The sequence below is a fragment of the Marmota marmota genome, unplaced genomic scaffold (assembly GCF_001458135.2).
Source record: "Marmota marmota marmota unplaced genomic scaffold, marMar, whole genome shotgun sequence".
Taxonomy (NCBI): Eukaryota; Metazoa; Chordata; class Mammalia; order Rodentia; family Sciuridae; genus Marmota; species Marmota marmota.
Genome location: NW_026000229.1, coordinates 6,969,361 through 6,993,257, shown reverse-complemented (window position 1 = coordinate 6,993,257; position 23,897 = coordinate 6,969,361). Strand labels below are relative to the sequence as shown.

The 23,897-nt window shown below is 57.8% G+C and overlaps 1 protein-coding gene across 4 annotated transcripts in view; it reads left to right on the top strand.

Moving 5' to 3' along the window:
• Lingo1 (leucine rich repeat and Ig domain containing 1) overlaps nucleotides 1-23,897 on the top strand; it is a 170,883-nt gene that overhangs the window by 66,788 nt on the left and 80,198 nt on the right. The window contains exon 1 of one of the 4 annotated variants that reach the window (XM_048793814.1): nucleotides 14,892-14,911. The exons of the other annotated variants lie outside the window; for them this stretch is intronic. Within the exon in view, the coding sequence (XP_048649771.1) occupies nucleotides 14,896-14,911 (16 nt within the window). The 5' untranslated portion in view covers nucleotides 14,892-14,895. Of the gene's footprint in view, nucleotides 1-14,891; nucleotides 14,912-23,897 lie in introns of those variants that run through there. 4 annotated transcript variants of the gene reach the window in all.

Below are 23,897 nucleotides of genomic sequence, written 5' to 3'. Positions count from 1 at the left end.
CTCTTCTCGCCTCCGCCCCCGCGGCCGACTTACCACAGCCTCGGCTCCTGCACCCGCCGGATCGGCCTCCCCCCACATTCCCCCGGGGCCCGGCGGCCCGGGCAGGGGCCCCTCTGCCCCCATTGCACAGGTGGAGAGACTGAGACCTGGAGAAGGCTTGCCTCTGGGGGCCACGGGCCCTGGCCTTGGCGCTGTCTGCCACCGGCTTCTTGGGGAGGCCCAGGCAGGGGCATGGCCTTTCCCTGCCGCCCTGGCTCTGCTGTAACCTGCCCCATGTCTGCCTCTGGGGGCTCTTTAGACCACTTCCTGTAGGTGGTAGTGAGGACTGAGAGGGGCAGGAGGAGCCGGCTCCAGACCCTTTTGCTGGGCGCATGGACAGGTGGCAGGAAGTCAGCCACGGATGCCATCATCATTATTATCCTCCTCTTTCATCCTGGTCACAAAAAAAGTTCCCTGGGAACTTCTGGAGGACAGGATGGATCTCCTCAGGTCTGAAGGCTGGTACCCAGGAAGAGGTCAGCCACCCACCACTGCGTTTAGCAGGTGACAAGGGTCCTATTTAAACTTGATGGGGAAGGCAGGGGAGTCTTAGGTTGATTAAGCCTCTTCCTTAGGCCAGGTTTGCTGCTACGTGGCTCTATTAGTTGTCCCACTTAATCCCCTGACTGAGGCTCAGAGAGGGGAAATGAGGGTCCCTGGATCACACAGCTGAGACAGTGGAATTCGGACCTGAAAGAGAGAGGCCGCCTGACTCCTCCGGGCTCCCAGAGGCAGTTGCAAGGCTCCTCCCCCACTGTCTCCCTTTCTGTGGCTGTGGGAGCCTCTGGGGGCATCTGGAGGGCTCAGCTCCCAGAAGGCCCCTTCCTGGGGCTTTAGGTGCTGGGGCCAGTCTCTGAACCTGGTCCTGTGGGAGGCTGGAGGCTTCTGAGGCAAGAGAGTGCGTCCCTCCGAAGGGAGGGACCATTCTATTGAGGGACCAGTCTGTTGAACCCCCATGTCCCCTCCAACAAGCGTCAGTCGTGACCAGGCTTGCTGCCTCTGTGCCGGCTGACTGACCTCCACTGCTGGGCTATTGTGACATTATAGAATTCTATTAATAAATATATCAGTGTAATCTCTAAAAGAGAAAGCCATTTAAAACATGTAATAATACCATTACCACACCTTAAAAAATCCTGTGCTACCTGGCACTTGGGATCTGTTACCTGATTCATACTTCAAAATAGCCTTGAGGGAGGAGTTAACATTGCCCTTTAATAAGTGAGGACACTTGAGGCCCAGAGAGGTTTGGTCACTGGCCTGAGGTCACATTGCTACTGAGTAGCCAAACAAGGATTTGAACCTGGGCCATGGGACTACAAGGCCAGTGATTAGTTCTCTTTCCTCCGCTGGCAAGGCCTGAGCCTGCCTCCTGCCACCTCCAGAGGGTTGACAAGCCTGGTTCCCTGGGAGGGCTCTGAGCATATGATTGTTGGTGAGAGTCTAGTTCCTGGGCCTCCTGACTCCCGGGGAGACACTCCCTGGTCAGGCCGAGGCTCAGCTGGCTGCGAGGATGTCCAGGCTGCCGGGCGAGCTGTCTCCTCCAGCCAGTGTGCTGAGCTTTACGGGGGCATTAACAAGCCATTGAAAAAGCGCTGACAACGCACTTTGCAGGCTCCTGTTTAGGATGTACTGAAAAACAAGCACCTTCCCAGGGAGGCATCTGCGGCATGTCGGGTGAAATACGTCTGTGGTGTCACCTACACACGCATCACCTGCAGACGCTGGGGGTGGTGCTGGGAACAGCCAGCGCCAGGCCTCACCCTTCCTGGGTGGCCTCGGAGGTGGCAGGTACTTGGGAACAGGTGGATTTGTCAGCTCTGCAAGGGGAGGAGGAAGGAGGCCTGCAGCTCTGGCAGGGTGGTTGGGGTGAGGGGCAGAGGACGTTACCTGCTTCAGGCTGCCCATTTCCCAGATGGAGAAGCTGAGGCCCAGAAGAGTGGTGAAGGTTCCTGAGAGCCACCCAGCCCGGCCTCCACGCCCCAGGGACCTGAGACCACGGTACAGGTGGAACTCCTGCGTTTCTCTTTCCCTTCTCCTCCTAATTCAAAATACATTCTTGAGGCCAGAACAGGTGTGGACTTAGCTGAGGCAGAGTGCTGGGGACACTACAGTGAACAAAAACCAAATGATTAAAAAAAAATAATAAAGAATGGTCTCTGGCTGCTTCACAGAGCTTACAGTTGAATGGAGGGTACTAAGGTAAACAAAGTAACAGCAGTGTTGTGAGACTCTTGTGTCCCCACTACCAAGGGACAGAAGAGAGAGGATTTAACAGAGGATTGACCAGGTCCAAGAGGTAGGAGAGGGCTTCCCGAGGAGATGGCACTCAAGTGGACTGTGCAGATGAATGTGTGCACTGAGGGTGAGAGGCCATGGCTGGCTGGAGGGAATAGCACATACAAAGGTCCTGTGGCCAAAGTTTGAGGGGAATCTGCAAGGCCAGTGTGGCTGGAGTGGAGCAGGTGTGGGGAGGTGTAGTGGAGATGTGGCTGAAGGGGGCTAGGGCCACGCCTTCCCCAGGAGGCCCAGGAAGGAAGGGAGAGTGATATACTTAGATTTGTGGTGTGGATAGATTCCTGGGTGTTGTGTGGGGAAATGGCCTAGATTTGAGTCAAGGGTGGCCTGGAGGGCTGGTTAGGGGGGAATGTGAACGTCCCTGTGGGCGGGGCTGGCAGTCTGGACCAGGGTGGTGGTCCAGGTGCCTACTGGCTTCCTGGTCTCTCATTCTCCCCTCTGGGCCCTGCTGGCCCAGGAAAGTCCCTTCCGGTGTCCAGGAGGGATGCGGGGGTGAGGCAGCCGTGTTCCTTCTCCAGGAGGCAGGGAGGCCGGGCTGGAGCCAACCTGGGAGGGAGGAGGGTGCAGCCCGAGGCCGGGTTGCCTGGGGTGTGGGGCGCTGCTGCTCTTTCTGGAATGCAGCTGGGGACCCGCAGGGGAGGGTGTCGCATCTGCTGCATCTCTCCTCCGGGACAGAACCCAAGGAGGAGCCAGTGCCCAAGAGGGGAAAAGAGCGAGGGGGGAAGAAAATAGCTCGCTTTACTTAATTATGACTGATTGTGACAGCTTGCATCTTTAGTCTGAAAAGTATCTATGGGATAAGGACTGCTTTTCTCAATCGGGATAATTATGTTAATTAAAATGCTTTCTTTATAGCAGTTCTGATTAATAAAAACAGTTCCACTGCTCTCTTTAAACACTCTAACCTTCTGCTGCACAGGGAAGGAGGCCCTTTCTCAGCAATTTATGGTTCTTCATGCAGATTCCAAGAGGCAACCTGCTGCCGGGGTGGCCTGGTGGCGGGCACTTGGCTCCACACGTAGGATGGATGTGGGCAGAGGGGACGGCCAAGGGGATCCAGCAGGCGGCTGGGCGGGCCGTTGGGCAGGCCCGGCTGGGCTGGGTGGGCCGGGCGCCGATGCTGAGTCTGCTGGAGAATGAAAATAGCACTTATTTCTCTAATTGCTGTTTATTTCTTCTGGAAAGCATAGGGATAATTAATGAGCTCCCAATTAAGAAAAATTACATGTGGGGGAACAAGGTTCCCCGGGCCAGGAGTACTTCTGGAGTGGAGGGGGTGGATGGAGCGAGGAACAGGTGCTCCTCTGGGCCTTGGTGGGTGAGCAGGACACCAGGGCTGGCACTGGAGCTGGTGGTCAGGAGCAGGGGTTCCTAATAAAGGGGAGGCATTGACCAACATGTGTGTTAGTCAGCTTTCTGTTCCTGTGACAAAATACCTGAGAAAATCAACCGAAAGGAGGAAAAATGTATTTTTAGTTTATGGTTCCAGAGGTCTCAGTCCATGGTTGCTTGGCCCATTGCTCTGGGCTTGTGTTGAGACAGAATGTGGTGGGGAGCATGTGGTAGGGCAGAGCTTGCCCGGAGAGAAAGGGTGCAGGGAGTGGGGGTGGGGGGGGGAGGAGACAGACAGTCCAGGGACAAAATATAACCTTCAAACACACCCCCCCAAGGACCTACTGCCTCCAGCTAGGCTCCACCCTGTAACTTTCTGCCATCTCCCAATAGTTCACTAAATTGTGACTAAATTCTATCAATGAATCAGACCCTGGATGAGGTCAGAGCCCTCACGAGCCAGTCACCTTCCAAAGACCCCACCTCTGGACACTGCTGCACTGGGGACCAAGCCTTCAGCACCTGAGTTTGGGGGACACTTCAGGTCACAACCATAACAACAGGCGTTTGAGGAGAGGCCGAGCCAGTGAGACCTGAGGGAGTCAGGGGCAGTGGTGGGAAGGAGCCCCCAGGGTCACCCTGGGAAGCTGAGCCTGGAAGGACCTGGAGCTGCGGCTTTGGAGGCCGAGAGCAGGGGCTGGGCCGGCGCCTCCACCGCCCGCTCGCTCTGCCGTGGTTGCTCATCTGGCATCGTGAGTGGTCACAGCAGTGGCTCAGGCAGACTGCGCCACGGAAGGGTGTGACTATGCGTGCGTATGTGTGCGGGGGCGTCCACGTGGGTACAAGTGTGCTTGTGCGTGTGTGTGGGGAGAGTGAGTTGTGAGTGTTGGTGTATAAGTCAGAGCCTGGCTGTGTGTGCAGCTGAGTGTGAAGGGGTGAGAGCGTGGTGTGTCAGTGCAGGGGTGTGTGTGCTGTAGCCACAGAGTGAGGCAAACACCTCGGCCCACGTGCCACTGAGCTCGAGAGGTCTCCCACCTAAACCAGGCTTGTACCGTCTCGCAAAGGTCAGAAGCCCTGGTGGCCCTACGACCCCCCGGAGTGGAGATGGGTCCCAGAGGCCCCAGGGGAAGTGTCTCAGGTGCTGACAGGAGACTGTGGCATTCCCTACCACATCCTCCGAGGGCCCCGGTACGGAGGCCTGGGTGCCTCCCTGAGGTCCCCCTCTCTGGAGATGCCCCTCCCAGGTCCCTGTCCTGCCCTCTCCTGTCCGTGTTCCCAGTAATTGAGGTCTTTGCTCGGGTTCAGCTCATGCCAGGCCACACCCTGTCCCCCACAGTGATTGTAGCTCTGCCCACCTCCCTGGGCCCCCTTCGCATCTCTCTTGCTGCTAGAAATGAAGACCCAGGTTGGGTTCTCCTCAGTCTTGCTGCCCAGCTCAGGCGGAGGCTGTCACAGTCAGGGAGGCCCCTGCAGCCCAGAGTGCAAGGCCAGAGGGATAGGGGCTCATCCAGGTCACACATCCCCAAACCAGGGCCTGGGAAAGGCATACAGCCCAGGCCTCCTGACCCCAGGGGGTCATAGGAGTAGCCAAGAGCACAGGGCTGAGTCTCAGGGGTCCCCACTGCCAGAGGAAGTGATGCTAGATCCTTGTCCCTCTCTCAGGAGAGCCCTGCAGACTGGCTCCCGGCTTGTGTCTTTGGGGCCTGATATCGGGGTGGAGGGTTTTGCCTGGGTCTGGGGACGGGGCATGCACCTGAGCCAGGTGTGTGTGAACCTGCACGTGTGCGGCATGTCCTCACGTGCACACGCGGCTGTGTGTGTGGGGGGTGTGCCTCTCTGTGTGTGCAAGTGTCAGAAACACGTATGTGTACACATGTGTGCTTCTGTGCACACCTGTGCATGGGTACGTGAACGTGTGTGTGGTGTGCTGCTTGGCGTGTTAGATGCTGTGTTTCTTCAGTTCTGACCCTACCTGTTCACAGGTGTGTCTTCCCATGTGGGACATGTGGCAACTGAGGGACATGTGAGGCCTTTCCCTGGGGCTGGGAGGGGTGGCTCTCTAGGGGGGTGGGGGCAGTAGAGGTGTGCGCCCCGGCCTGGGCTGGGAATCCCCATTCTCGAGGACGGTGTCACCCTCTGGCTGGTGCAAGGATCCTCTTGGGTGCCAGCTTCTGGGCAGGCCTTGGCCCCCTCCCAGCTCAGCAGGCCCAGCTCTGGGAACCTTTGCTGCGTTGCCTCCCGGGCCTCCACCGCAGGAGTGCTGATAACAGCGGTGCCCTGTGTCCATGCCCAAGGCCCAGCTGCCCTTGCCCCCATGGCAGCGCCTGCCGGGAGCCATGCATGGTAGGGCTGCCCTTCCTCTTCCCTCCTCCCCGTCCGCCTCCCTCCCCATCCCTCTCCCCCATTGTCCCACAGGCTGGGCTGAGCTTCTGACCTGAATGGAGCCATGTTTTCAGACAGGGCCGATGTGAGCCCAAGATGAGGTATGCTCCTGGCAGGGCTCAGGCTCTGTGCTGGGTTCTGGGCGCCGTTCCCGGGAAGGAACATCCCCCTCACCCCGGACGCAGTTGGCTCCTACGTGCATGTAGCTACCTGGTACCACGGGGACCCCCTGCCCCAGCCTGCTGGGGGCTGTCCCCCACCTGCACTGTATTTATGTGTCTACTTTATGATTTCAATTTTTAATGCCTCTGCTCTTTGAAGACGCTTAATGCTTTCGAGTGGAACATTTCCTTCCAGGACCTGAGCGCAGATTGAGGACAGAGCAATAAATCAACTAATAACTGGAACCTCATTTTCTGCTCCACGGCAGAAAGTTAACCCCCGCCTTGCTGCGCTCCTCTCAAGGTGGCTGCGGGCAGGGGCTGAGCCAGGCACCCGCGGCTCATGGCGCCGCCTTACCCTCCTGCCACCTCCTCTCCTCTCTTCTGTTCCCCTTATTTCCTGTCCTGCTCAAATCAAGTAGGAATAGGGGAAATGTCTGGAATTGGGAATTCTTGAGGGGACCTTGGGATGGTGTGAGAAAGCTCCTTGTCAGGAGCTTCCCAGGCCTGGGTGTTGGCCCAGTGTTGCCCTCATTTGCTGTGTGACCTAAGGGGAGTGTCCAGCCTTCTCTGAGCATTGAAGTCATCACCTATACAAAGGTATCTTGCCCCGTGGTGGACCAGACTTTGAATTTAACATCTACGACAGACTTGACATCGTGTGTGGTGGCTTGGCAAGGGGGAGACTCAGCATGGAGCTGGTGGCAGGTGGCCCTTTACTCAAGTCATGTGCATAGGTGTGCATGAGTTCACCAATGCTGCATGAGTGTGTACGTATGTGTGTGTGTGTTCCTGCCTGTATTTTGGCCTCCAGGGTCATAGAGTACCACCACGGTCAACCCTGGATGATTTCCAAACTTCTGCAGGACTCTAGAAAGGGCCTAAACTGAGGCACAACATCTGAATTGAGGGGGGCGGAGTGTGTGGAGTGGGGTTAGGAGCAGGAGCAGAAACTGTGGGGATACACTGCCTGGGTGCAAAGCTGGCTTTGGCATTTATTACTGTGTGATTTTGGACCAGCCACTTAACCTCTCTGTTCTTCAGTTGTCCTGTCTATAAAAAAATAAAGATAAGAATAGAGCCTCCCTCATGACTGTTGTGCAAATTGATGAGTTGCCTGAAGGTGCCTGATACGTAGCAAACGCAGTGTTAGATATTTGTGGTCATTGCTGTAGGACACACACAGCATGTTCTCATCCCCTGACCACATGACCATGGGATTCCAGGGACCCACTAGGCACACCTGCTCAGGCCCACCAGCCTCACACGTCTGGCATGTACACTGCTGCAAGTGAGGGGGAGCCGGGTACCAGTCAGAGCACCGCGAGGGGGACTTCCCGGAGGAGCTGGCATGACCCTTGGCCTCTGTGGGTGGAGAGAGGGACGGACCTGGTCACCTGCTGAGGACAGGTAGGGAGGACATCTGAGAGCATCAAGGCCAACTGAAAATATTTACCATGACTCAGAAGGAATCAGGGAACCATTGCAGGCCCATGCACAGGGAGGGCGTGGGTGTTTAGTAGGCACCTACTGCATGCAGACATCTTGCCTGTGTTCTTTCTTGGTGGAGATGAGGACGTTGCATCTGAGCGTGGTTCTGTGACTTGTCCAGGGCCACCCAGGCTGTTAGTGGAAGAGGGGGCATTTGAACTGGTGTCTGCCTGACTCTGAAGCTCCACTCCCTTATGGCTCACATCCTGGCATTGCAGCACCAGAGAGGGCACCAGCCCAAATTGTCTCCCTCCCATGCCCTGCTGTGGCAGGGAGTTCACGCCACGGGGCCTGTCCTAGGATTGGACTCCTCCTACAGGGATGCAGGCTGAGCCGAGCTGCAGGTGTCCAGTTCACCCCTCAGCCCGCCCTGCCCGGTCCTGATGCTGCCTGGCAGGCCTGCAGCTGTACCTTTCCTCCAGTGCCTGATGACACAAGAAAGGGAGGGACAGGGTCCATCCTGACCGCCTGCTGTGTGCCCCACAAAAGGCACAGCAGCGTCCCAGCCCACGGGACCGTGGTCACCTGTAGAGTAGGCTGAGCCCTGCTCCAGCAGGTCCAGTTCCAGGAGCTCGGGGTTCCAGGCAGCCAGGACAGCGGGGAGTAGCCCTCCTCCGCCCCAGAGCGCTCGGTTTCGGGGCGCTTGCACAGAGGACGCCTCGGGGTGATGATTTTAGCCTGTTACGGCTGATGTTTTCCTGGGGCCATAAAACACCCAGCTTTTACTGCTGGAAGCAGTTCCCACCCAAGACATGGGCAGATTGTCATGTCGGCGAGTCATCTGGGTCTCAGTTATTGTTTGGGGAGAGTGGAGCTTGTGGGTGTCAGAGACGTGTCACCCTCCCCTGCGCACCGAGCAGCCTCATCCAGGGAGGGAGTGTGGGGGGGGGCGGTTCAGATGCTCAACGAGCAGGACGGGGCACCGAGGCTGACTGTGTGCAGGCTGGTGGGCAGTGAGGGGATGCATGGGACACCTGGACTCCTGGGGGGGGGAGCACCTGCAGGAGGACCCTGAGGCCGTGTGGTGGGGGAGGTGTGCCGGGCGCTCTGGGACCAGGGAGTGTTTTCCAAGGGGCAGCTGCTGATGGGCCAGACGATCCGACTTAAGTTTAGAAAAGATCTCTTGGGCTGATGAGGAGGGCCCGAGAGGGACCATGGGATAATGGAGATGGAGGCTTGGTAATGTGGTACCCTGACATGGAGAAGGGCAGATGGTTCCAGACTAATCATGGAGGTGGAACTGGGGCTGGGGGGGCCATGCAGAGGGCAGAGGAGGACCCTCCATTCCTGGCTTGAGTCCCGGTTACTGTTTCCTGAGATAAGGAGGAGCCGTGAGGGTCAGGACTGGGGGCCAACAGATGGGAGTTCCTTTTTGATGACCTCCTCCTGCAGAGTTGCCCTGTAGGCTGTTGGGTTCACAAGCCTGGAGTTCAGGGGAGACATCTGGGCAGGGCAGGGAGTGCAGCTGGAGATGGCACCTGAAGACCTAGTGTAGCAGGACAGGGGAGTGTAGCTCAGTGGTTGAGTGCTTGCCTAGCATGTGCCAGAGGGCCTGGGTTCAGTTCCCAGCACCGGAGAGAGAGACAGACAGACAGACACCCGGACAGACAAGCATACTAAGATCTCCCAGGAAGCCCTGTGGATGGTGGGGGAGGGCTGGGCCTGGACCCTGGCTTGCCACCGTGCAGAGTTGGGAGGGAAGAGGAGCCATGGGGGGCCGAGAGGCGCACTCAGACATTTAGGGTGACCAAGGAGAGCCAGGGACTGCAGCATCCCAGAAGCCAAGAGAAGGCCCCTCAAGGAAGGTGAAGCCAGTGGCGGTCACGGTGCTGGGCACCTTCCTCCTCCCTCGGGGTTGCCTCTTGCATACCTCCAGTCAGGGCCAAGGCCAGGTCATCAGCCCTGACACAGTCCACAGACCTGCTCAGATGTCACCAGGTGGACTGGCGTGGTGCGTGTGTATATGTGTGTGTGTGTGTGGGGGTGTTCTGTCCCAGCTTTATGTCATTCCCGCCACCACCACACCTCCCCTCCCCCACAGACTGTCCTCCAGCTTTATAATTTTGTTATTTCTTGAGTGTGACAAAAATAGAACGAAACAATATGTAACCTTCTGAGATTGATTTTCTTTTACACTCCGCGTAATTAAAGGAGGGGTTCCTAAGGGTGGCAGACAGAAGCATGTGACTGTGTGCTGGTGGGAAGGACGCGGGGTCCATGGAGACAGCAAGCAGGGCGAGGACAAAGATGACCCGATGAGGCCACATTCCTTGGGCCCAGAAGGGCGGTTCCGAGCCCAGGGAAGCCATAGCCTTTGATGGGCCACATGCCTCCGCAGGTGGGAAGAGGGGCTGCTGGAAGGGCTCCTGTTTCCTCGGTGGAGGGTGACGGGCCTGCAGAGCCTGGGAGGCCAGCGGGCGTGAACGGGCCATGTCGCCATGTTGGGGTAGGCACGTGGGCTACTGGGGCTGCCACTGCCAGGGCCACTGTCTGCTGGAGACTTGGGGCTCACAGAGGGCACAGCCTTTGCAGGGGCTGTTTCCCCCAAAGCCTTTAGCTTCCCCGCTGTGGCTGCTGCAGGGGGCTGGTTGGGTTGGTGCTGGGGCATCATGAAGGTGCTGCCAAGGGAGGGGCCGGGCATCTGCGGCTTTGTTATGCTGATGGTTGTGGACCCCACCGTGGGCAAAGGTGGGTGGGGAGGAGGCATCGAGGGCCAGTGAGGAAGGAAGGTCCAGGGAGGGGAAGGATTGTGCGCAGAGGAGCTGCAGAGCCAAGCTGGGGTTTGACCTAGGGCTGTGGGGTACTGGGCCCAGGTGGGGCTGCCAAAAGAGCCTGGAGGGAATGGAAGCCCAAGGTCACGGAGGAATGGAGAGCCCCTGCCCTGGTCACCTCTGGCGCGGTGAAGTCACAAGAGCACTGCAGGGTTGAGGTGCAGAGAGAGACAGATGGCAGCTTTCTATAGATCAGGGCAGGTGGCCAGAAAGTGACAAGGCAGATGGGGGTGGCCCTGCTCACAGGGTGGGCATGAAAGGGGCAGGAATGTTCTGGGTGAGAAGGACTTTGACCTGGTCTGAAAGGGGCCCAGAGAGCGGGGAGCTGGCCAGCCTGCCCCGCCCAGAAGAAATCATCGGCAAAGTGCCCACACCTCAGATGGAAAAAGGGAGGCCCAGAGGGGTTCATGGAGGTTCACAAACAACAGGTTCTGCCAAAGCCTAGTGCGGCCTGCTGGGAAGTGACCCGGTGGGGAAGAGGCTGGATCCTGGAGCCGCGTGCCTCCTGGGCTCGAGTTCCAGCTCCTCCACCTGTGGGCTGGGCCCTCTTCCTAGAGCTAGTGACAGAACACACTCCAGAGGCAAGGGCTGCCTGGGTCTAACCACGCATCCTCGAGTCCTGGGGCCAACCCTGTTTAGATAAAGGGAAACTGAGGCTTAGCAACTTGTCCAACCCCAGTGGCCCCAGCCTCCCTGTCAGGGCCTATGCCCCTGCCCCAATGCCGTCATCTTCTCCCACACTCTCCCAGGGACACCCCACTCCCTGCTCTGCCATCTACCCCCCCAGAATATGTGCTTTTGTCCAGTGTCATCTGGATGTTCCAGCCACCCCATAAAGGAAGCAGCCCGAGGGCCTCAGATGGGAGCTGAGGACAGGGTGGTGTCTTCTCTCCCTAGAGTACTAATGGAGGGTGTCATGCAGATACGCTCCTGTCCTTAGGCCACAATGTCATAACAGAGGCAGGACAAAATAATAAGCAAAGATAGTGACATTAAACAATAGAATACAGGCCAAAAAAAAAAAAAAAAATCCCTGTCAAAGAAACAGATTGGGCCTGGAAGTTCTGGGTGAAGGAAAAAAATATCCAGTGACTGCGGTGGCCAAGGAGGAGCCAGGGTGGGGCTGGGTTTTGAAAGGGGGGGGCAGTTAGTGAAATGGAGGGGAGGGGCCTCCTGGAGGGGACAAGGGAGAGGAGCTGGGTGAGAAAGGCACCGCGTGGGACAGGGGAAGGGAGCGTCCCACCAGAGCAGAAGAGGCAGAAGGCCGAGCAGCCTGGCTCCCGCCGATGTCTCAATTCTCTCTCAAAATCGGTGAACCAGAGCCCCCGAAGGCTCTGGAACAGATGCCAGGCGTGGGAATTCAGCCAGTGGATCCTCTAAGGCCTGGCCCGCCCCCAAGCTGCCAAGAGCGGAGCTGGAGGGGCCTGCGGGCCTGGGTGTGGTGGGCCAGCTCGCATGTGCCCTGAGCCAGCGTGCTCCACAAAGTGGGGGCCACCCAGCCCTTCCTGCCCCCAGCTGGTCTGCAGGAGGTGTCCCCACCCTGCAAGTCTTTTCCAGAGAGGGAGAAAAAAAAAAAAAAAGCTGGAATGTAGAGTAAAGGAAGGGAGGTGAGGCTTAGCTCTCTGGCTGGCGCCAGTGCAAACCCAAAGCAGAGTTTCAGGAGAAACTTTGATTTAGAGAACAAGGTTTTGGCAACAGACTGCGATCACAGAACAGAGGCAGCCCGCCACGCTGCGCGGGTGAGCGCTGTAAGCCTCATTAATCTGATGCCTCCGTGTTCAAAGCGGCACCTAATTAGAAGGAAGCGTGACTCTCTGCTAGCTGGGTGGCCCATTGTTCCTGCTGGACACATCACACCAGGTGACTTCAAAGTCATCTCCTCACATCCCTCGGCCACTCAGCGCCAATTAACCAGCATTTAGAGCCAGGCTGCCCCGGCTGGCAGCCTGCCTCGTGCTCTTGCTTAGTGCCTCCGCGCGGGTCTCCAGCTCCTCTGGCAGGAGACCCTGTGTGGTGATCGGCCTGACCCAGAAGGGGCAAGAGGAGCTGCTGTCTCTGGGCTGCCTTCTCCTCCTTCCTGACCTTGGGGCTGACCGCTCCAGCCCCTGGGTGCCCATCTTAGGCCAACTCTCTTGGGCATTGCCATCTCCCTCTGTCCTCCTAAGGGGGACTGGAATGCTCAGCCAGAGGTCAGTCTTGGTCTGGGGATTCCCAAGGATGTCTCCCTGAGTGCTGTGCTCTTCGGGGACTCGTCTCCTAGGAGATGTGAGCTCCTGCCCTCCCCCAGGCTTTCTCCCCGCCCTCCTGGCACACACAGAAAGTGCTCCATAGGGTCTGGTTGACCAGTGCAGCATCTCTCAGTCAAGTGCTGTCTGAGAGGCTCCTGGTGACTCTACCAGGGCACACCCGTCAGGGCAGTGGGCCTGCAGGGCCACTTCAAAGATTCAGGAGACATCGGGAAGGCCCTTCAGTAGCGATGTTATTGTAGTCTGCAGCAGCTGGGTCCAGGGAGACTGGATTTTTCTCTGCCTTCTAAGACATTAAATCACAGTTGAATAAATGACCACAAACCCGGGAGTTTAAAACAACAGAATTCACTCCTCACACTTTTGGAGGCTAGAAGTCTAGATTCAAGATGGCGGCCTGGCCACACTCTCTCTGAAGGCTCTAGGGGAGGTTCTTTCCTCTCCTCTTCCAGCTTCTGGTGGTGGCAATCTGTGGCTATCACTCCAGCCTCTGCATCCATCTTCACGTGGCTTCTCTCACCCGTGTGTGTCTCTGAGCAAATTTACCTCTTCTAAGGACACCAGTCCCCGTCCCAGTGTCTAGTTATGTCAGCACAGATTGGGAAAACTCTTCACCCCAGCACCTTTGTTTACAGACTTCCATCCCGTCGGTCTTCCCTCTGCCCCTGCCCCACTCAGTTCCAGCAGCCTCCTCTGTCCAGCAGGGACCCAGCCTCCCCGTGCCCTTGGCCACTCTTCAGGGCCCACTGGACTGCTGATGTCGGCAGAAACTTTTCTGGCCAAGTTGCCGTCCTCCCTCCTCGGCCGTCGCCTGCTCTTCTCTCGCTCCTTAGAGATGCGCAAATTCCCATCGCTTCCCTCCAGGACTCAGCCTGGGTCCCACCAATTACCAACCGCCTTGATGTCTAACACCGTAAACCCCCTCACCTCATTATGGGAAATTTCTTTTGAATGGCCTTTAAAAACCATCTCATTACACGGGAAGAACTGTAATTACCTCGCGCAAGACAGAGATTCTGGACGAGCTCGTGTCGCTGCTGTCAAAACCACAGGACCCGGCTCCCCACAGGCTAGTTGGCTGCTGGAAGAGAGAGCCTCCCCTCACTTTTGCCTCCCTTCCAGCCCCCTTTCTACTGGGACCTGGGCACTCAGGTCTCTGTTGGTGGCCCCAGAAACTCAGAGCTGCCTGACCACACCCCTGGTGTCCTGGGGGACCCCAATGGTCAGAGCATCTCTGGGCATTCCCAGGCTGCCCCACCTCTTCCCCAGCCCACCCTCCTGGAGGCTGATGGAACTTGCCCACCAGTTCCCAAACAGCACAGCTGGGTGGATTCTGGAGGTCAATAGGTCCAGTCCCCTGCCCTCAGCCCACTTGCCCAGTCCTTTTGCCCAACAGCCTCCTGGGAAGGGCTAGGATCAAGCTCTCTCCTCCACCTGTTTGGGGGATTTCCTGGGCATCTGGCTAAAATCCCCGCTGCCCCAGCGCTGACCTGATTTTAAGCTCCATCTCTTCCTGGCGGTGCGACTGTGGGCGAGTCACATGATTCTTCTGAGCTATTTTCTCATCTGCAGAATGGTCAGGATCATCTCTGCTTCAGGGCTGTGGTGAGCAAGGGCGGTGGCCGCAGGTGCTGGTGCCTGTGTTGGGCACAGAGCAGGAAGTGAATCCGCACCGCTTCCCGTTCCCGGGGGTGGCTGGCCGAGGAGGTCTCTCTCTTTCTCCTGTCTGCATCATGCTGGATCTGGTGGCCACTGAGGGGAACGTGTGATATAGTGAACTGGATCCTCAGTGTCCCTCGGTGGCACAGAGTGGTTGTGGCTTCCCCTCCGCTGTCCCCTGCTGTCCTGCCCCAGCCCAGGGGGTCGTGCGTGCATGTGTGTAGGGAGGTGGTTGCTGGGACGGCTGCTTCCCTTTCCTTCATCCTGGTCCAAGACATGCACAGCCAGGGCCACCCCTCAAGCTCCACCCTCCCCCAGGGCTGCCAGAATATTGTGGGAAGCTGCAGGGGGAGGGGAGAGGCTGCCAGGGCACCCCCCACCGTGCTGTGGGGCTTGGTTGCCACCCTGACCTTTTCAGTTTTCATCACCCTGACAGGCTCCTGGGACCACCTGGGTCCCCACTGACTGGCCAGGTGGGCCACAGCCAGAGGATGGCAGCATGTGGAAATGTCAGCAATGTCTACAGAACCTGGTAAAGTGGCTCCCTTGGGGCGGGGTGGGGCTGCTGTCCAGTGATGGCACAGCTATGGGGGAGACCCAGAAGCCTGTGGGTGAGGAGTTGGAGGAGGGCCTGAGGGAGGAGACCCCGAGTCTCCTCAGACACAGTCTGCCCCAGACCCACCTGCCTGTCAGCACCCTGCACCTCATTGCAGACCCTTCCTGACTGGCCGGCCTGGTCCAGGTGCCCCTGCTGTGCACCCACTCAGCCCCCTGGACGGCCACCCCACAGCTCTTTCCACTCACCCTGTCACTGCTTGGGCCCTGGGGCCTGAAGAGGCGAGCTTGAGGGAACCCTGTTGGCGTCTTCGCCTCTCCAGGGGTCCTGCAGGGGTGCTGGGCTCCCCACTCCAGCACTGCAGAGCCTCAGTGGTACCCAGAGCCAGGCAGCTCTCTCCAGTGCATAGACGAACGGCACGGCTGGACCTGACCGCTGGCCTTCCTCATTAGGCCAGTGACTCCTAGGGGCAGGGACCCTGTCTCCCCCAAACTGAGGCTTAAGGGCAGAGAGTGTCTCCTCCTCCCTCCATCTTCTCCCTGGTCAGGGGTGGGCGTGGCCAGCGGGGAAACAGGAGGCTCCAAGCTGTCACCACTCAGGGCCTTCTTGCTGCCCCTGCTCTGTACCCACTCACCCCGCTCAGCCTCTTCCTGCTGTGCGGATCCCTCTGCTGCTGCTCGGGGTGGGGTGGGGGGACTGCAGGAGCGTGGGCTCCAGGGGCTGGGCAGACAGCACTGCTTTGTGCAGAAGTGGGACTTGATCAGGGTGGACTTTGGGCAGTCAGACGGGGATGAGCAAGGGCATTTAAGACCCAGAGGTGTGTGTGGACGGCTGTGGCCTGCTGGTGGGAGATGGGAATCTGGATTTCTGGGAGGTGATTATAGGGATCAGGCTGGGAGATGCCAAGGGCCCCGAATGCCAGGGAACAGATACCATTTGGTGCCTTACTCTTCCAAGACTTCTAGGAGAGGTCACAGTGGTTTGATGCCATGATTCAAGTCTACGAACCCTGTGGGGGGGTCTAGCTAGCCCTGCCCCGCCACCCGCTCTCCACAGCCAAGTCGTCCCGAGTCAGGCCCTCGGCTGGGCTGAGCCACGCCTGCTGGAGCCCAGCACCAGGATGGGTGTGCTCAAAAGGGGCCAGCTTGGGTTATTTTTCTTATCCTCCACTTCCTCTTCCTCCTCCTGTTCTTCTTTTCTTCCCCTCTGTCTTTTCTGGAGCATCAGACGATGTGGGCACATCCTGCTCCTGCCCACTGCCTGCCACCTGCCAAGGTGATTTGCTGCAAGAACACCCAGCCCCTGGCACAGTCTCAGTAGCAGCAGGTCTTGCTACGCTGGTCCCTGGCTGTGCTGTCTCTCCAGGGGATCTGCATGGCGTCTGGGGTAGCTGCAGCTGTAGGCATTGGCCAGGGAGGCAGGTCTCTGCCTCTCTGGGTGTCTACGCCTGCCAAGGCCTCCTCTGGGACTCTGGGTGTAGTCTGGGACTGGTGGAGAAAGAAGAAGCGTGGACACTGGTCTGCGCCTGCACCTTAGGGGGATTCCTGTTTATTGAGCGTCTGCTGTGTGCCTGGTTCTGTGCTAGACGCTGGGGATATGACGAGCCAAGCAGTCATGGCCCCTTTCCTCATGAAGCTCACAGTTTTTGTTGCAGTGGGGATGGGGACAGGCGCTAAGATAAACAAAGAAATGGATGTATAACTGCAAATCGTGACAAAGGAATAATAGAGACTGTGGAGGTGGGAGAGGATACTGGCTCACTGAGTCAGGCAGTCTGGGAAGGACTCTGTGAGGAGGCCTCAGATGGAGGAGGAGAAAGGAACTGTGGGCTGGTCAGGGGAAGAGCATTCCATGCCTGGGAGAGCCTTGTTGCGTGGAGGGGACGGAAGGACACTTGTGGCATGGGGGGAGGGGAGCAGGAGGGCAGGGTCAGGCCAAGCTTGTGGATCATGGCGTGGTCAGTGGGGAGAGGAAGGGGAAGCTGATGGAGGCCATAAGCTGATGGAGGCCTATTCTGTGTCCACCAGAATAGGACACCAGCTACTCACACCTGTGACCCCAGCCCTTGCTCACCACAGCTTGGAGGCAGAAAAGATCATGACCCTCCTGCAGATGAGGAAACGGCTCAGGGGGATCATGTGACGCACACACTGAGCCCGTTCTGTGTCCAGGGTCAGCAGGGCCAGAGTCGGGACTCAGTGTGTGTCCTAGGTCATAGCCCAGTGCGTGACCAGGATCAAAGCTCAGCACAGTTCTCTAAGTATAGGTGTCTGGGGAAGAACTGAGGCCCCACCTCATCTGCACGCCCTGTGAGCTCTCTGCTTGTTTCCCCGTGGGGCCTGTTGCTAGCCAAGTGCCCAAGACTGATGATGTCACCTGCTCTGAGCCCTGGCAAGGAAAAGCTCAAGTCCCTGGCCAGGAACCTGGTCGTGACGCCTCCAGTTCCTCTAGAACCTGCCACACACTAAGTGCTTGAATGGTGGGTATTATTGTTGCCATGTTACAGATCAGGAAATTGGCACTCAGAAAGGTGAAGTGGCTTTCTGAGGTCACCGGCTGGTTAAGGGGAAGAGCCACTCCTTGCTCGTTTTCCAAGGCTGACACTCAGTAGGAAGGTCAGCTGGGCCTGAGCATGAACTAGATCTTCTCCCGAGGCCTGAACATAAAGGTAGGGCTTGTCCCCAGCTGCTGGGTACTGGGCGGAGCCTGTCTGCAGGGCCACCTGGAACCCAGGGATTGAGCCTGGCCCTTGGTTAGAGGGTAAAGGAATCTGTCAGCCCTGGTGGACGCATTTTTGGCATTGTGGTCCTGGATCTGAGAGACTTCAAGAGTCCTTCCCAGTACCCTAGACATTACCCCACCCTTTCCTGCTGTATGCCTGAACACCCCATGTTGCAGATGGGGTAATTGAGGCCCAGAGAGGGGAGGAGACTTGTGTGAAGACACACAGTATATTAACATATTCATGGGGGCGGGGAAAGGCCGCCCTTCACCATCAATATCCTAGGCGTTCTCTGTCCCTAGCAGGATCTGAAAACCCATGTGGGCATGAAGGGATCATGTCCTATGAGTGGGACTGTGCCAGCTGTTCTCTTGGGTCTTCCTGACATTTCTCAGTGACAAGAGTCCCCCATTTGTGAGTCATTTGGAAAATTTCATGGGGAAGTGTTCCAGAATTTGAGTGAAGTCCTAGGAGGAAGAGAGCCGAGGGCGTATCAGCAGGAGGCCACAGCTGACCTGAGGAAGGATGGGCCCCTGGCGAGGCTTATCCACGCTGTTTTATGAAAACCCCCGGGGACTTGTGAGATGGACAGGGACAGTTGGCTTCTCAGCTGGGGAGTCTGAAATTCAGCAAGATGAAGGGGGGAGCCTAGAGATTCCCAGGTTCAGTTCCCGTCCACATCTGCCTGATCCAAAGCCAGAGGGCTCCTCTCAGTCCCTTGTGTGCCCCGACCATGTCATGGACAGGAGGGAGACTGTTCCCTGCCTTAAGGAGCTGCTGGGAGGGTGAGATTTAAGTCAGGAAGGAGCTACACTTTTGAGGTCCCAGTGCTGTGTGGCACAGATCACAGCCACACAGGGGCCAGGAGAGATCCATGCAGCTGGGCAGCAGGGAAATGGGGTGAAGATCAGGTCAGCAGAGGGCTCTGGGGAAAGCCTGCAAAGCCAAGGGTGTGGTACAGAGCCCAGGAGCTGTCCAGGGTGCTTAACCAAACCACACCTGTGGGGTGTCCACCGCTCTCCTGGACACCTTGGCACGCCTGGGGCCTCAGTGTCCTACCTAGAAAATCAGCCTTTGATACCTGCACCCTGGCCTTGTTTAGAGAATACAGGAGGGCCATGGAGTGTGTCACCAAGCATTCAGCCCGTGGCTGAAGCTCTCCAAATGGAATAGTAACCAAAGCACACCACACCCTAAGTTCCTGGATAGGAGGCTAGGATCATTTGTGATGCCCAGCCTCAACCTCGTGATCCACCAGGATGTCGGGCCCTGTCGCAGGACCTGATATCTTCTATGGAATTGGGAGAGGCGGCTTGCTTGGGGCATCTCCATCCACTCTAGAGGTATCCCCAGCCTGTAGACCTGGGTTTCTCATGTTGCAGATAGACAACTGGGGAACAGGTAGGGCAAGCCACTGGAGCCAAGAAACACAGTGTGCTGGTACAGGAGAGGGTGGAACCCCAGGGTCCTGCCTCCCACTGCCAGGGATCCTTGAAGTTGACTCTCCCAGGCTCAAAAGCCCTGTGGAAACCAAACACCTTTGAGAACTCAAAGGAATGATGCTCTGGTGTGGGGCTGCAGGCACCGGGACACCTGTTCTCTTAGGTTTCCTGACCCCTCTCCTGGCCTTGGCCCACAGGTGGTGTGGGTCCTAGTTCCATGCTGAATTTCCACCTCTCTTTGACCATCTCCCCAACTCTTCCCCTGGGCAAGCCTTCCCAAACTCCACAGGCCTCTGATGCCTCACCCCATTGGGGATGTGGGGGTGCTTTGGGGCAGGGATGCATGGGAAGATGGCTGCTAAAAGCCCAAGGAGAGACCTCCCTGTCCCCTGCTCTTATCACCTCCTCTCAACCTGCCAACCCACCAGCCCTGGGCTTGTGGCTGCAGCCATAGGCAGCCTCTGGCCTCATGGCCTCTGGTTCTAGAAGAATCCCTCCCCACCCCTGCCCTGCACACCCAGGTTCAGCAGCAGTGGCCACTGGAGTGATGCTGAAAAATACTTGGAGTAATACAACTGGGAGCCCCTGACCGCTGGTGACACCCACCCCGCTCCAGGCCCAGGCCCCAGTCAGGCCCTCCACCAGCCTGTCCAGCAAAACTGGGAGTCAGGAGGAAGGCAGGCTTGGCCTCAGCTCCACCCTGATCTCTCTGGGCACAGAGTTCACATGGAGCCTGGCACAGAGGAGATGCTCAAAGTGCTTCGTAAGAGTCATTGTCACTGGTAGAACAGTCCCATTTCACAGAAGGGCCAGATGAGGCTCAAGCCATTAAAAAACCACCACCTTTGTGGAGTCTTCCAGGCTTCCTTTTCCTGAGTGGACTCCTCCTTCCTTTGACTTAGTTCCGTTTCTCTTCAGTGCTCTGAACTGGGGCAGGGCCTGGCACACAGGGGGGTGGATTCCAAGGTTCAGTGGGGTGAGCTGGAGGGAGCAGCTCATGGGGCCGCAGGTGCTGTGTGGAGGCCTGGGTGTTCCATCTGCCCAGGGCCCTCCCAGGGTGGCCCTGCCCTCTGGCGCCACACTGGCCTACTGAATTACTGAGAGTGTTAATGTGCATGGTGACAGCCGGGTCTCCTATGACCTGGACCTTCACTGTGTCCTTGCCCCTGCTCCCTGGGCAGCCTTCTGGCCCGGTCACATCACTACCAGCAGGTTAGTGGTTACACTTGGGTCAGTAAAAGTTAACTAAGCACTTAGTGTGTTCCAGGCTGGGGTGCCGTGAGGACCAGACGCCACGGGGCTCCACCACCAGGGTGGGACAGGGTGTGCACCTACTGTGTGCCAGGCACTGGGCTGGCGCTTTCTTGAGCAGCGAGCTATGAGATAGGGGCTGCTCCTGCTTGCTGACAGGGGAGTAGGGCCCAGGGAAGTGGGGAGACTTCAAGATCCCTGGCAGAAAATGTGAATGCATAGAGGAGAAGGGCTGGACTTGAGGGAATCAGGAGAAGCTTGATCCAGGCGGCTCCCAACTCGCGGCTCCCATCATGGAAGCATGACCGCACTGGGGGGAAGCTAGGCTATTCTTGGCTTTCCAGACACATCTCTGGGGCCCTGGGGAACTGCCTCTGAGGAGGTTCTTTCCTTTCTTGGCTCTTAACCCCGCTGCAGCCTAGAGCACCCTAAGCCATTCCATGTAGCACCCACCTGCCTGCACAGTCCATGAGGCTCGTTCCTGTCTTCAGGGACTCCCTGACCCCTGTATCTTCCCGTCTCACTGTGGCCACTTTAGGGGGCTCAACCCAGCTCTAGTTCTCCAGATGTGCCCACTCTGAACCCTCTGGCCCTGCCTGCGTGCCCCCTCTATTGGGCCTAATTGCCCTACAGACCAGGGGCACCAGGAGCCAACGCCCAGTGGCTTGCAATGCAAGTGGGCCCCTGACCACTGCCTCAGCCTCTGGCCCACAGAGGCCAGAGCCCTCCCCCACAACATCTCTGTCTTCCCACCTCGTCCCGAGGGGAGGAGGACATGCTTCCCCTCCCGACTGAAGCTCATCCTGTCCCAGCCCATGACCCACTCCTAGTTGGGCACTGTCTTTCCACAGCTCCTTCCCCAACTCTGGAGGATATTTCCAAACCATCCTGCTGCTGGACATCCTCCTGGAACTCTTGGGCAGCATCTCTGGGTCTCAGTTTCCCCTTCTGTTGAGTAGGTCATCATGGTGCCTGGAACATAAAAGGCCCTGGTTTTAGTCAGTTTTTTTTTTTCTGCTGAGCCTAAACGATCTGACCAGAACAATTTTAGGGCAGGAAACATTTATTTGAGGGCTTTCCTGGTTTCAGAGGTCATAGTCCATAGAAGGCCAGCTCCATTCCTCAGGGCTTGAGGTGAGAGGCAGAACATCATGGCGGAAGAGTGTAGTGGAGAGAAGCAGCTCACATGGTGAGCAGAGAGAGAGAGAGAGACTCCACTCACCAGATACAAATTTGCACCCCATAGCCACACCCCCAACCCCACCTCCTCCAGCCACCCCCACCTGCCTTCAGTTACCACCCAGTTAATCCCACTAGGGGACTGATTCACTGATGGGGTCAAGGCTCTCATAACCCAGTTCTTTCCCCTCTGAAGCCTCTTGCATTGTCCCACTTGAGCTTTGGGGGGGACACCCTCACATCCAAACCATAACAGCGCTCAACAGTGGCTTATTGAGTTGATGAACTAAATAACAAATTCCTGGGTGTCTGCCTCACCTGAGTGTGGTGCACATCAAAGTCACTAATGGACTTCAAAGAGCCTTGCGAAGTTTGACAGTGTCATTTGGACATGAGGCGTCCACAGCGCTTCGCAGGATGTTGCTGTGGCAGGGTTTTACACCCCGAGCCCTCACTGGTCCCCACTCCCTCCTGCACCTGCCCCTCCTCTCCATCTGTATGTTCTACCCCAGACCCCACCCTCTCTCCCCCGGCTACTGCCTCAGTCCTAACTTGGCTGTCTGCCTCCTGTCTTCTCCTGTGTAATCCATCCTCCACCCGGTGGCCACTGAGTGATGTCTCTGAAGCACAGATTGGACCCTGTCACTTCCTACTTAAAACTCTTCAGGCTCCTGATGGCTTCTGGGATAAGAGCTGAACCCTTGGTCCTGAGTAGGGGGCGCTCTCTCTCCAGCCCGTTGCTTGAGCCACTGGGCCTTGGCTGTGGGGGTGCCCCTGGCCTGCAGTGCCCTTCTCACTGCTTGCAAACCCAAGTCCTCCTCCAGGACCCCTACAGGCTGCCTGCTCCTGAAAGCCTTCCCCGTCACCAACCTGCTACCGTATTCTCACAGCCCTTGGGTTCTGACTCTCACCGCCCCAGGGTTGTCTCAGTCTCCCTGTGCCCTCTCCTGGCCCCACTGGACTGAGCCCCTGCTGCAGGATCTTGGGCATTTTGTATTCTTAATTTGCAGACAGTATTGGAGGCATTTGCTGGATGAATGCATGAACAAGCAGCTGCCCAGGCAGCAGGGACCCTGGGCTGGACCTTCAGCCACAGTGAGGAGTGAGCCACACAATGTCCCCTACCTGCTCTGGGGGGCCTTCCTTTCTGAATGTGCCGCTGGACTGTAGGCATCTTACCTGTGAGTGCCAGGCTGTCCCTCCCGAGCCAGCCATGTGGCCTGCAGCAGGGGCTGCACCTGGAACTGTCCCAGGGTTTGCTGTAGGCTGAGGACAGCGTGGGAGCCCTGAAGTCAGATGTGACCTGAGGAACCCCCCACCCAGCTAGAGCCGCCTGGCCTCACACCCGCCTGCCCAGATTGGCCCTGCCCCTCCTGACTTCTGGGACATTTTATGGCTGGAGTAGTAAAGAAAAAATCCTCCACACGGCCCTGTCCCAGGGACCCCGCACCGAGCCCCACCTCCATGCTCCTCTGACCTGGTCCCAGCCCCACCTTGTTGCCCTGGTCAGTCCTGCTGATGGTTTGGCCTACTCCACCACCCTACTCCCCCAGACCCACGTCCTGGGATCCCTGGCTCCCTGGCCTGGCCTTACAGGTGCCAACTGCCTTCCTCTGAGTGTCACCCCGTCTGCGGCGGAGCCCATGCCTGACATGCCTCTGCTCTTGGTTCACACAGCTCCTGCCTACAAGCCTGCAAATCTGTGCAGTCCTGGGTGCCCAGGCCTGTGTGTGTGTGTGTGTGTGTGTGTGTGTGTGTGTGAGTGAGTGTGTGAGAGAGAGTGTGAGAGTGTGTGTGTGTGTGTGTGTGTGAGTGTGAGAGTGTGTGTGAGTGTGAGTGTGTGTATGTGTGTGTGTGTAAGGAGCAAATGCTGCCCCACTCCACAACCACTGAAAACTGGGAGGGCTCAGAGATGGGGTTCTGGCAGCGGAGCCTAAGAAGGAAGAGACCTGGGTGGGCGCAGGGGTTTTCTGGAGGGGAGTGGGTGCCCTAGATGGGCCTGTGCGGGGGAGGAGGGCAGGAAGGCTCTCACCTGGGCAGGCCCAGGTGCCCCCTCTGTGCTGGGCTCAGTGCCAGCTTCCTACCCACCGTGGCCAGCCTTTGGGTGGGTATGGTTATGTCCATCTACTAGACTAGGAAATGCAGGTTCAGAGGGGCTCAGATGTGCCTGGGGTCACCCAGGTGACCTGGACCCCAGCTCTGGCCTGTGTTTCGGCCCCTCAGGGAGGAAGCAGGGGAGAGTCTGGGGAGAAGGGGGAGGGAGGCTGGCGCCTATCACGAGAGGCACAGCAGCTGCTGACAGTGACTTTCCGGGGAGGGGTGTGGGATGGGGGGGCCTTCTGAGATGGTCCTCACCCCCCCCCCCCCC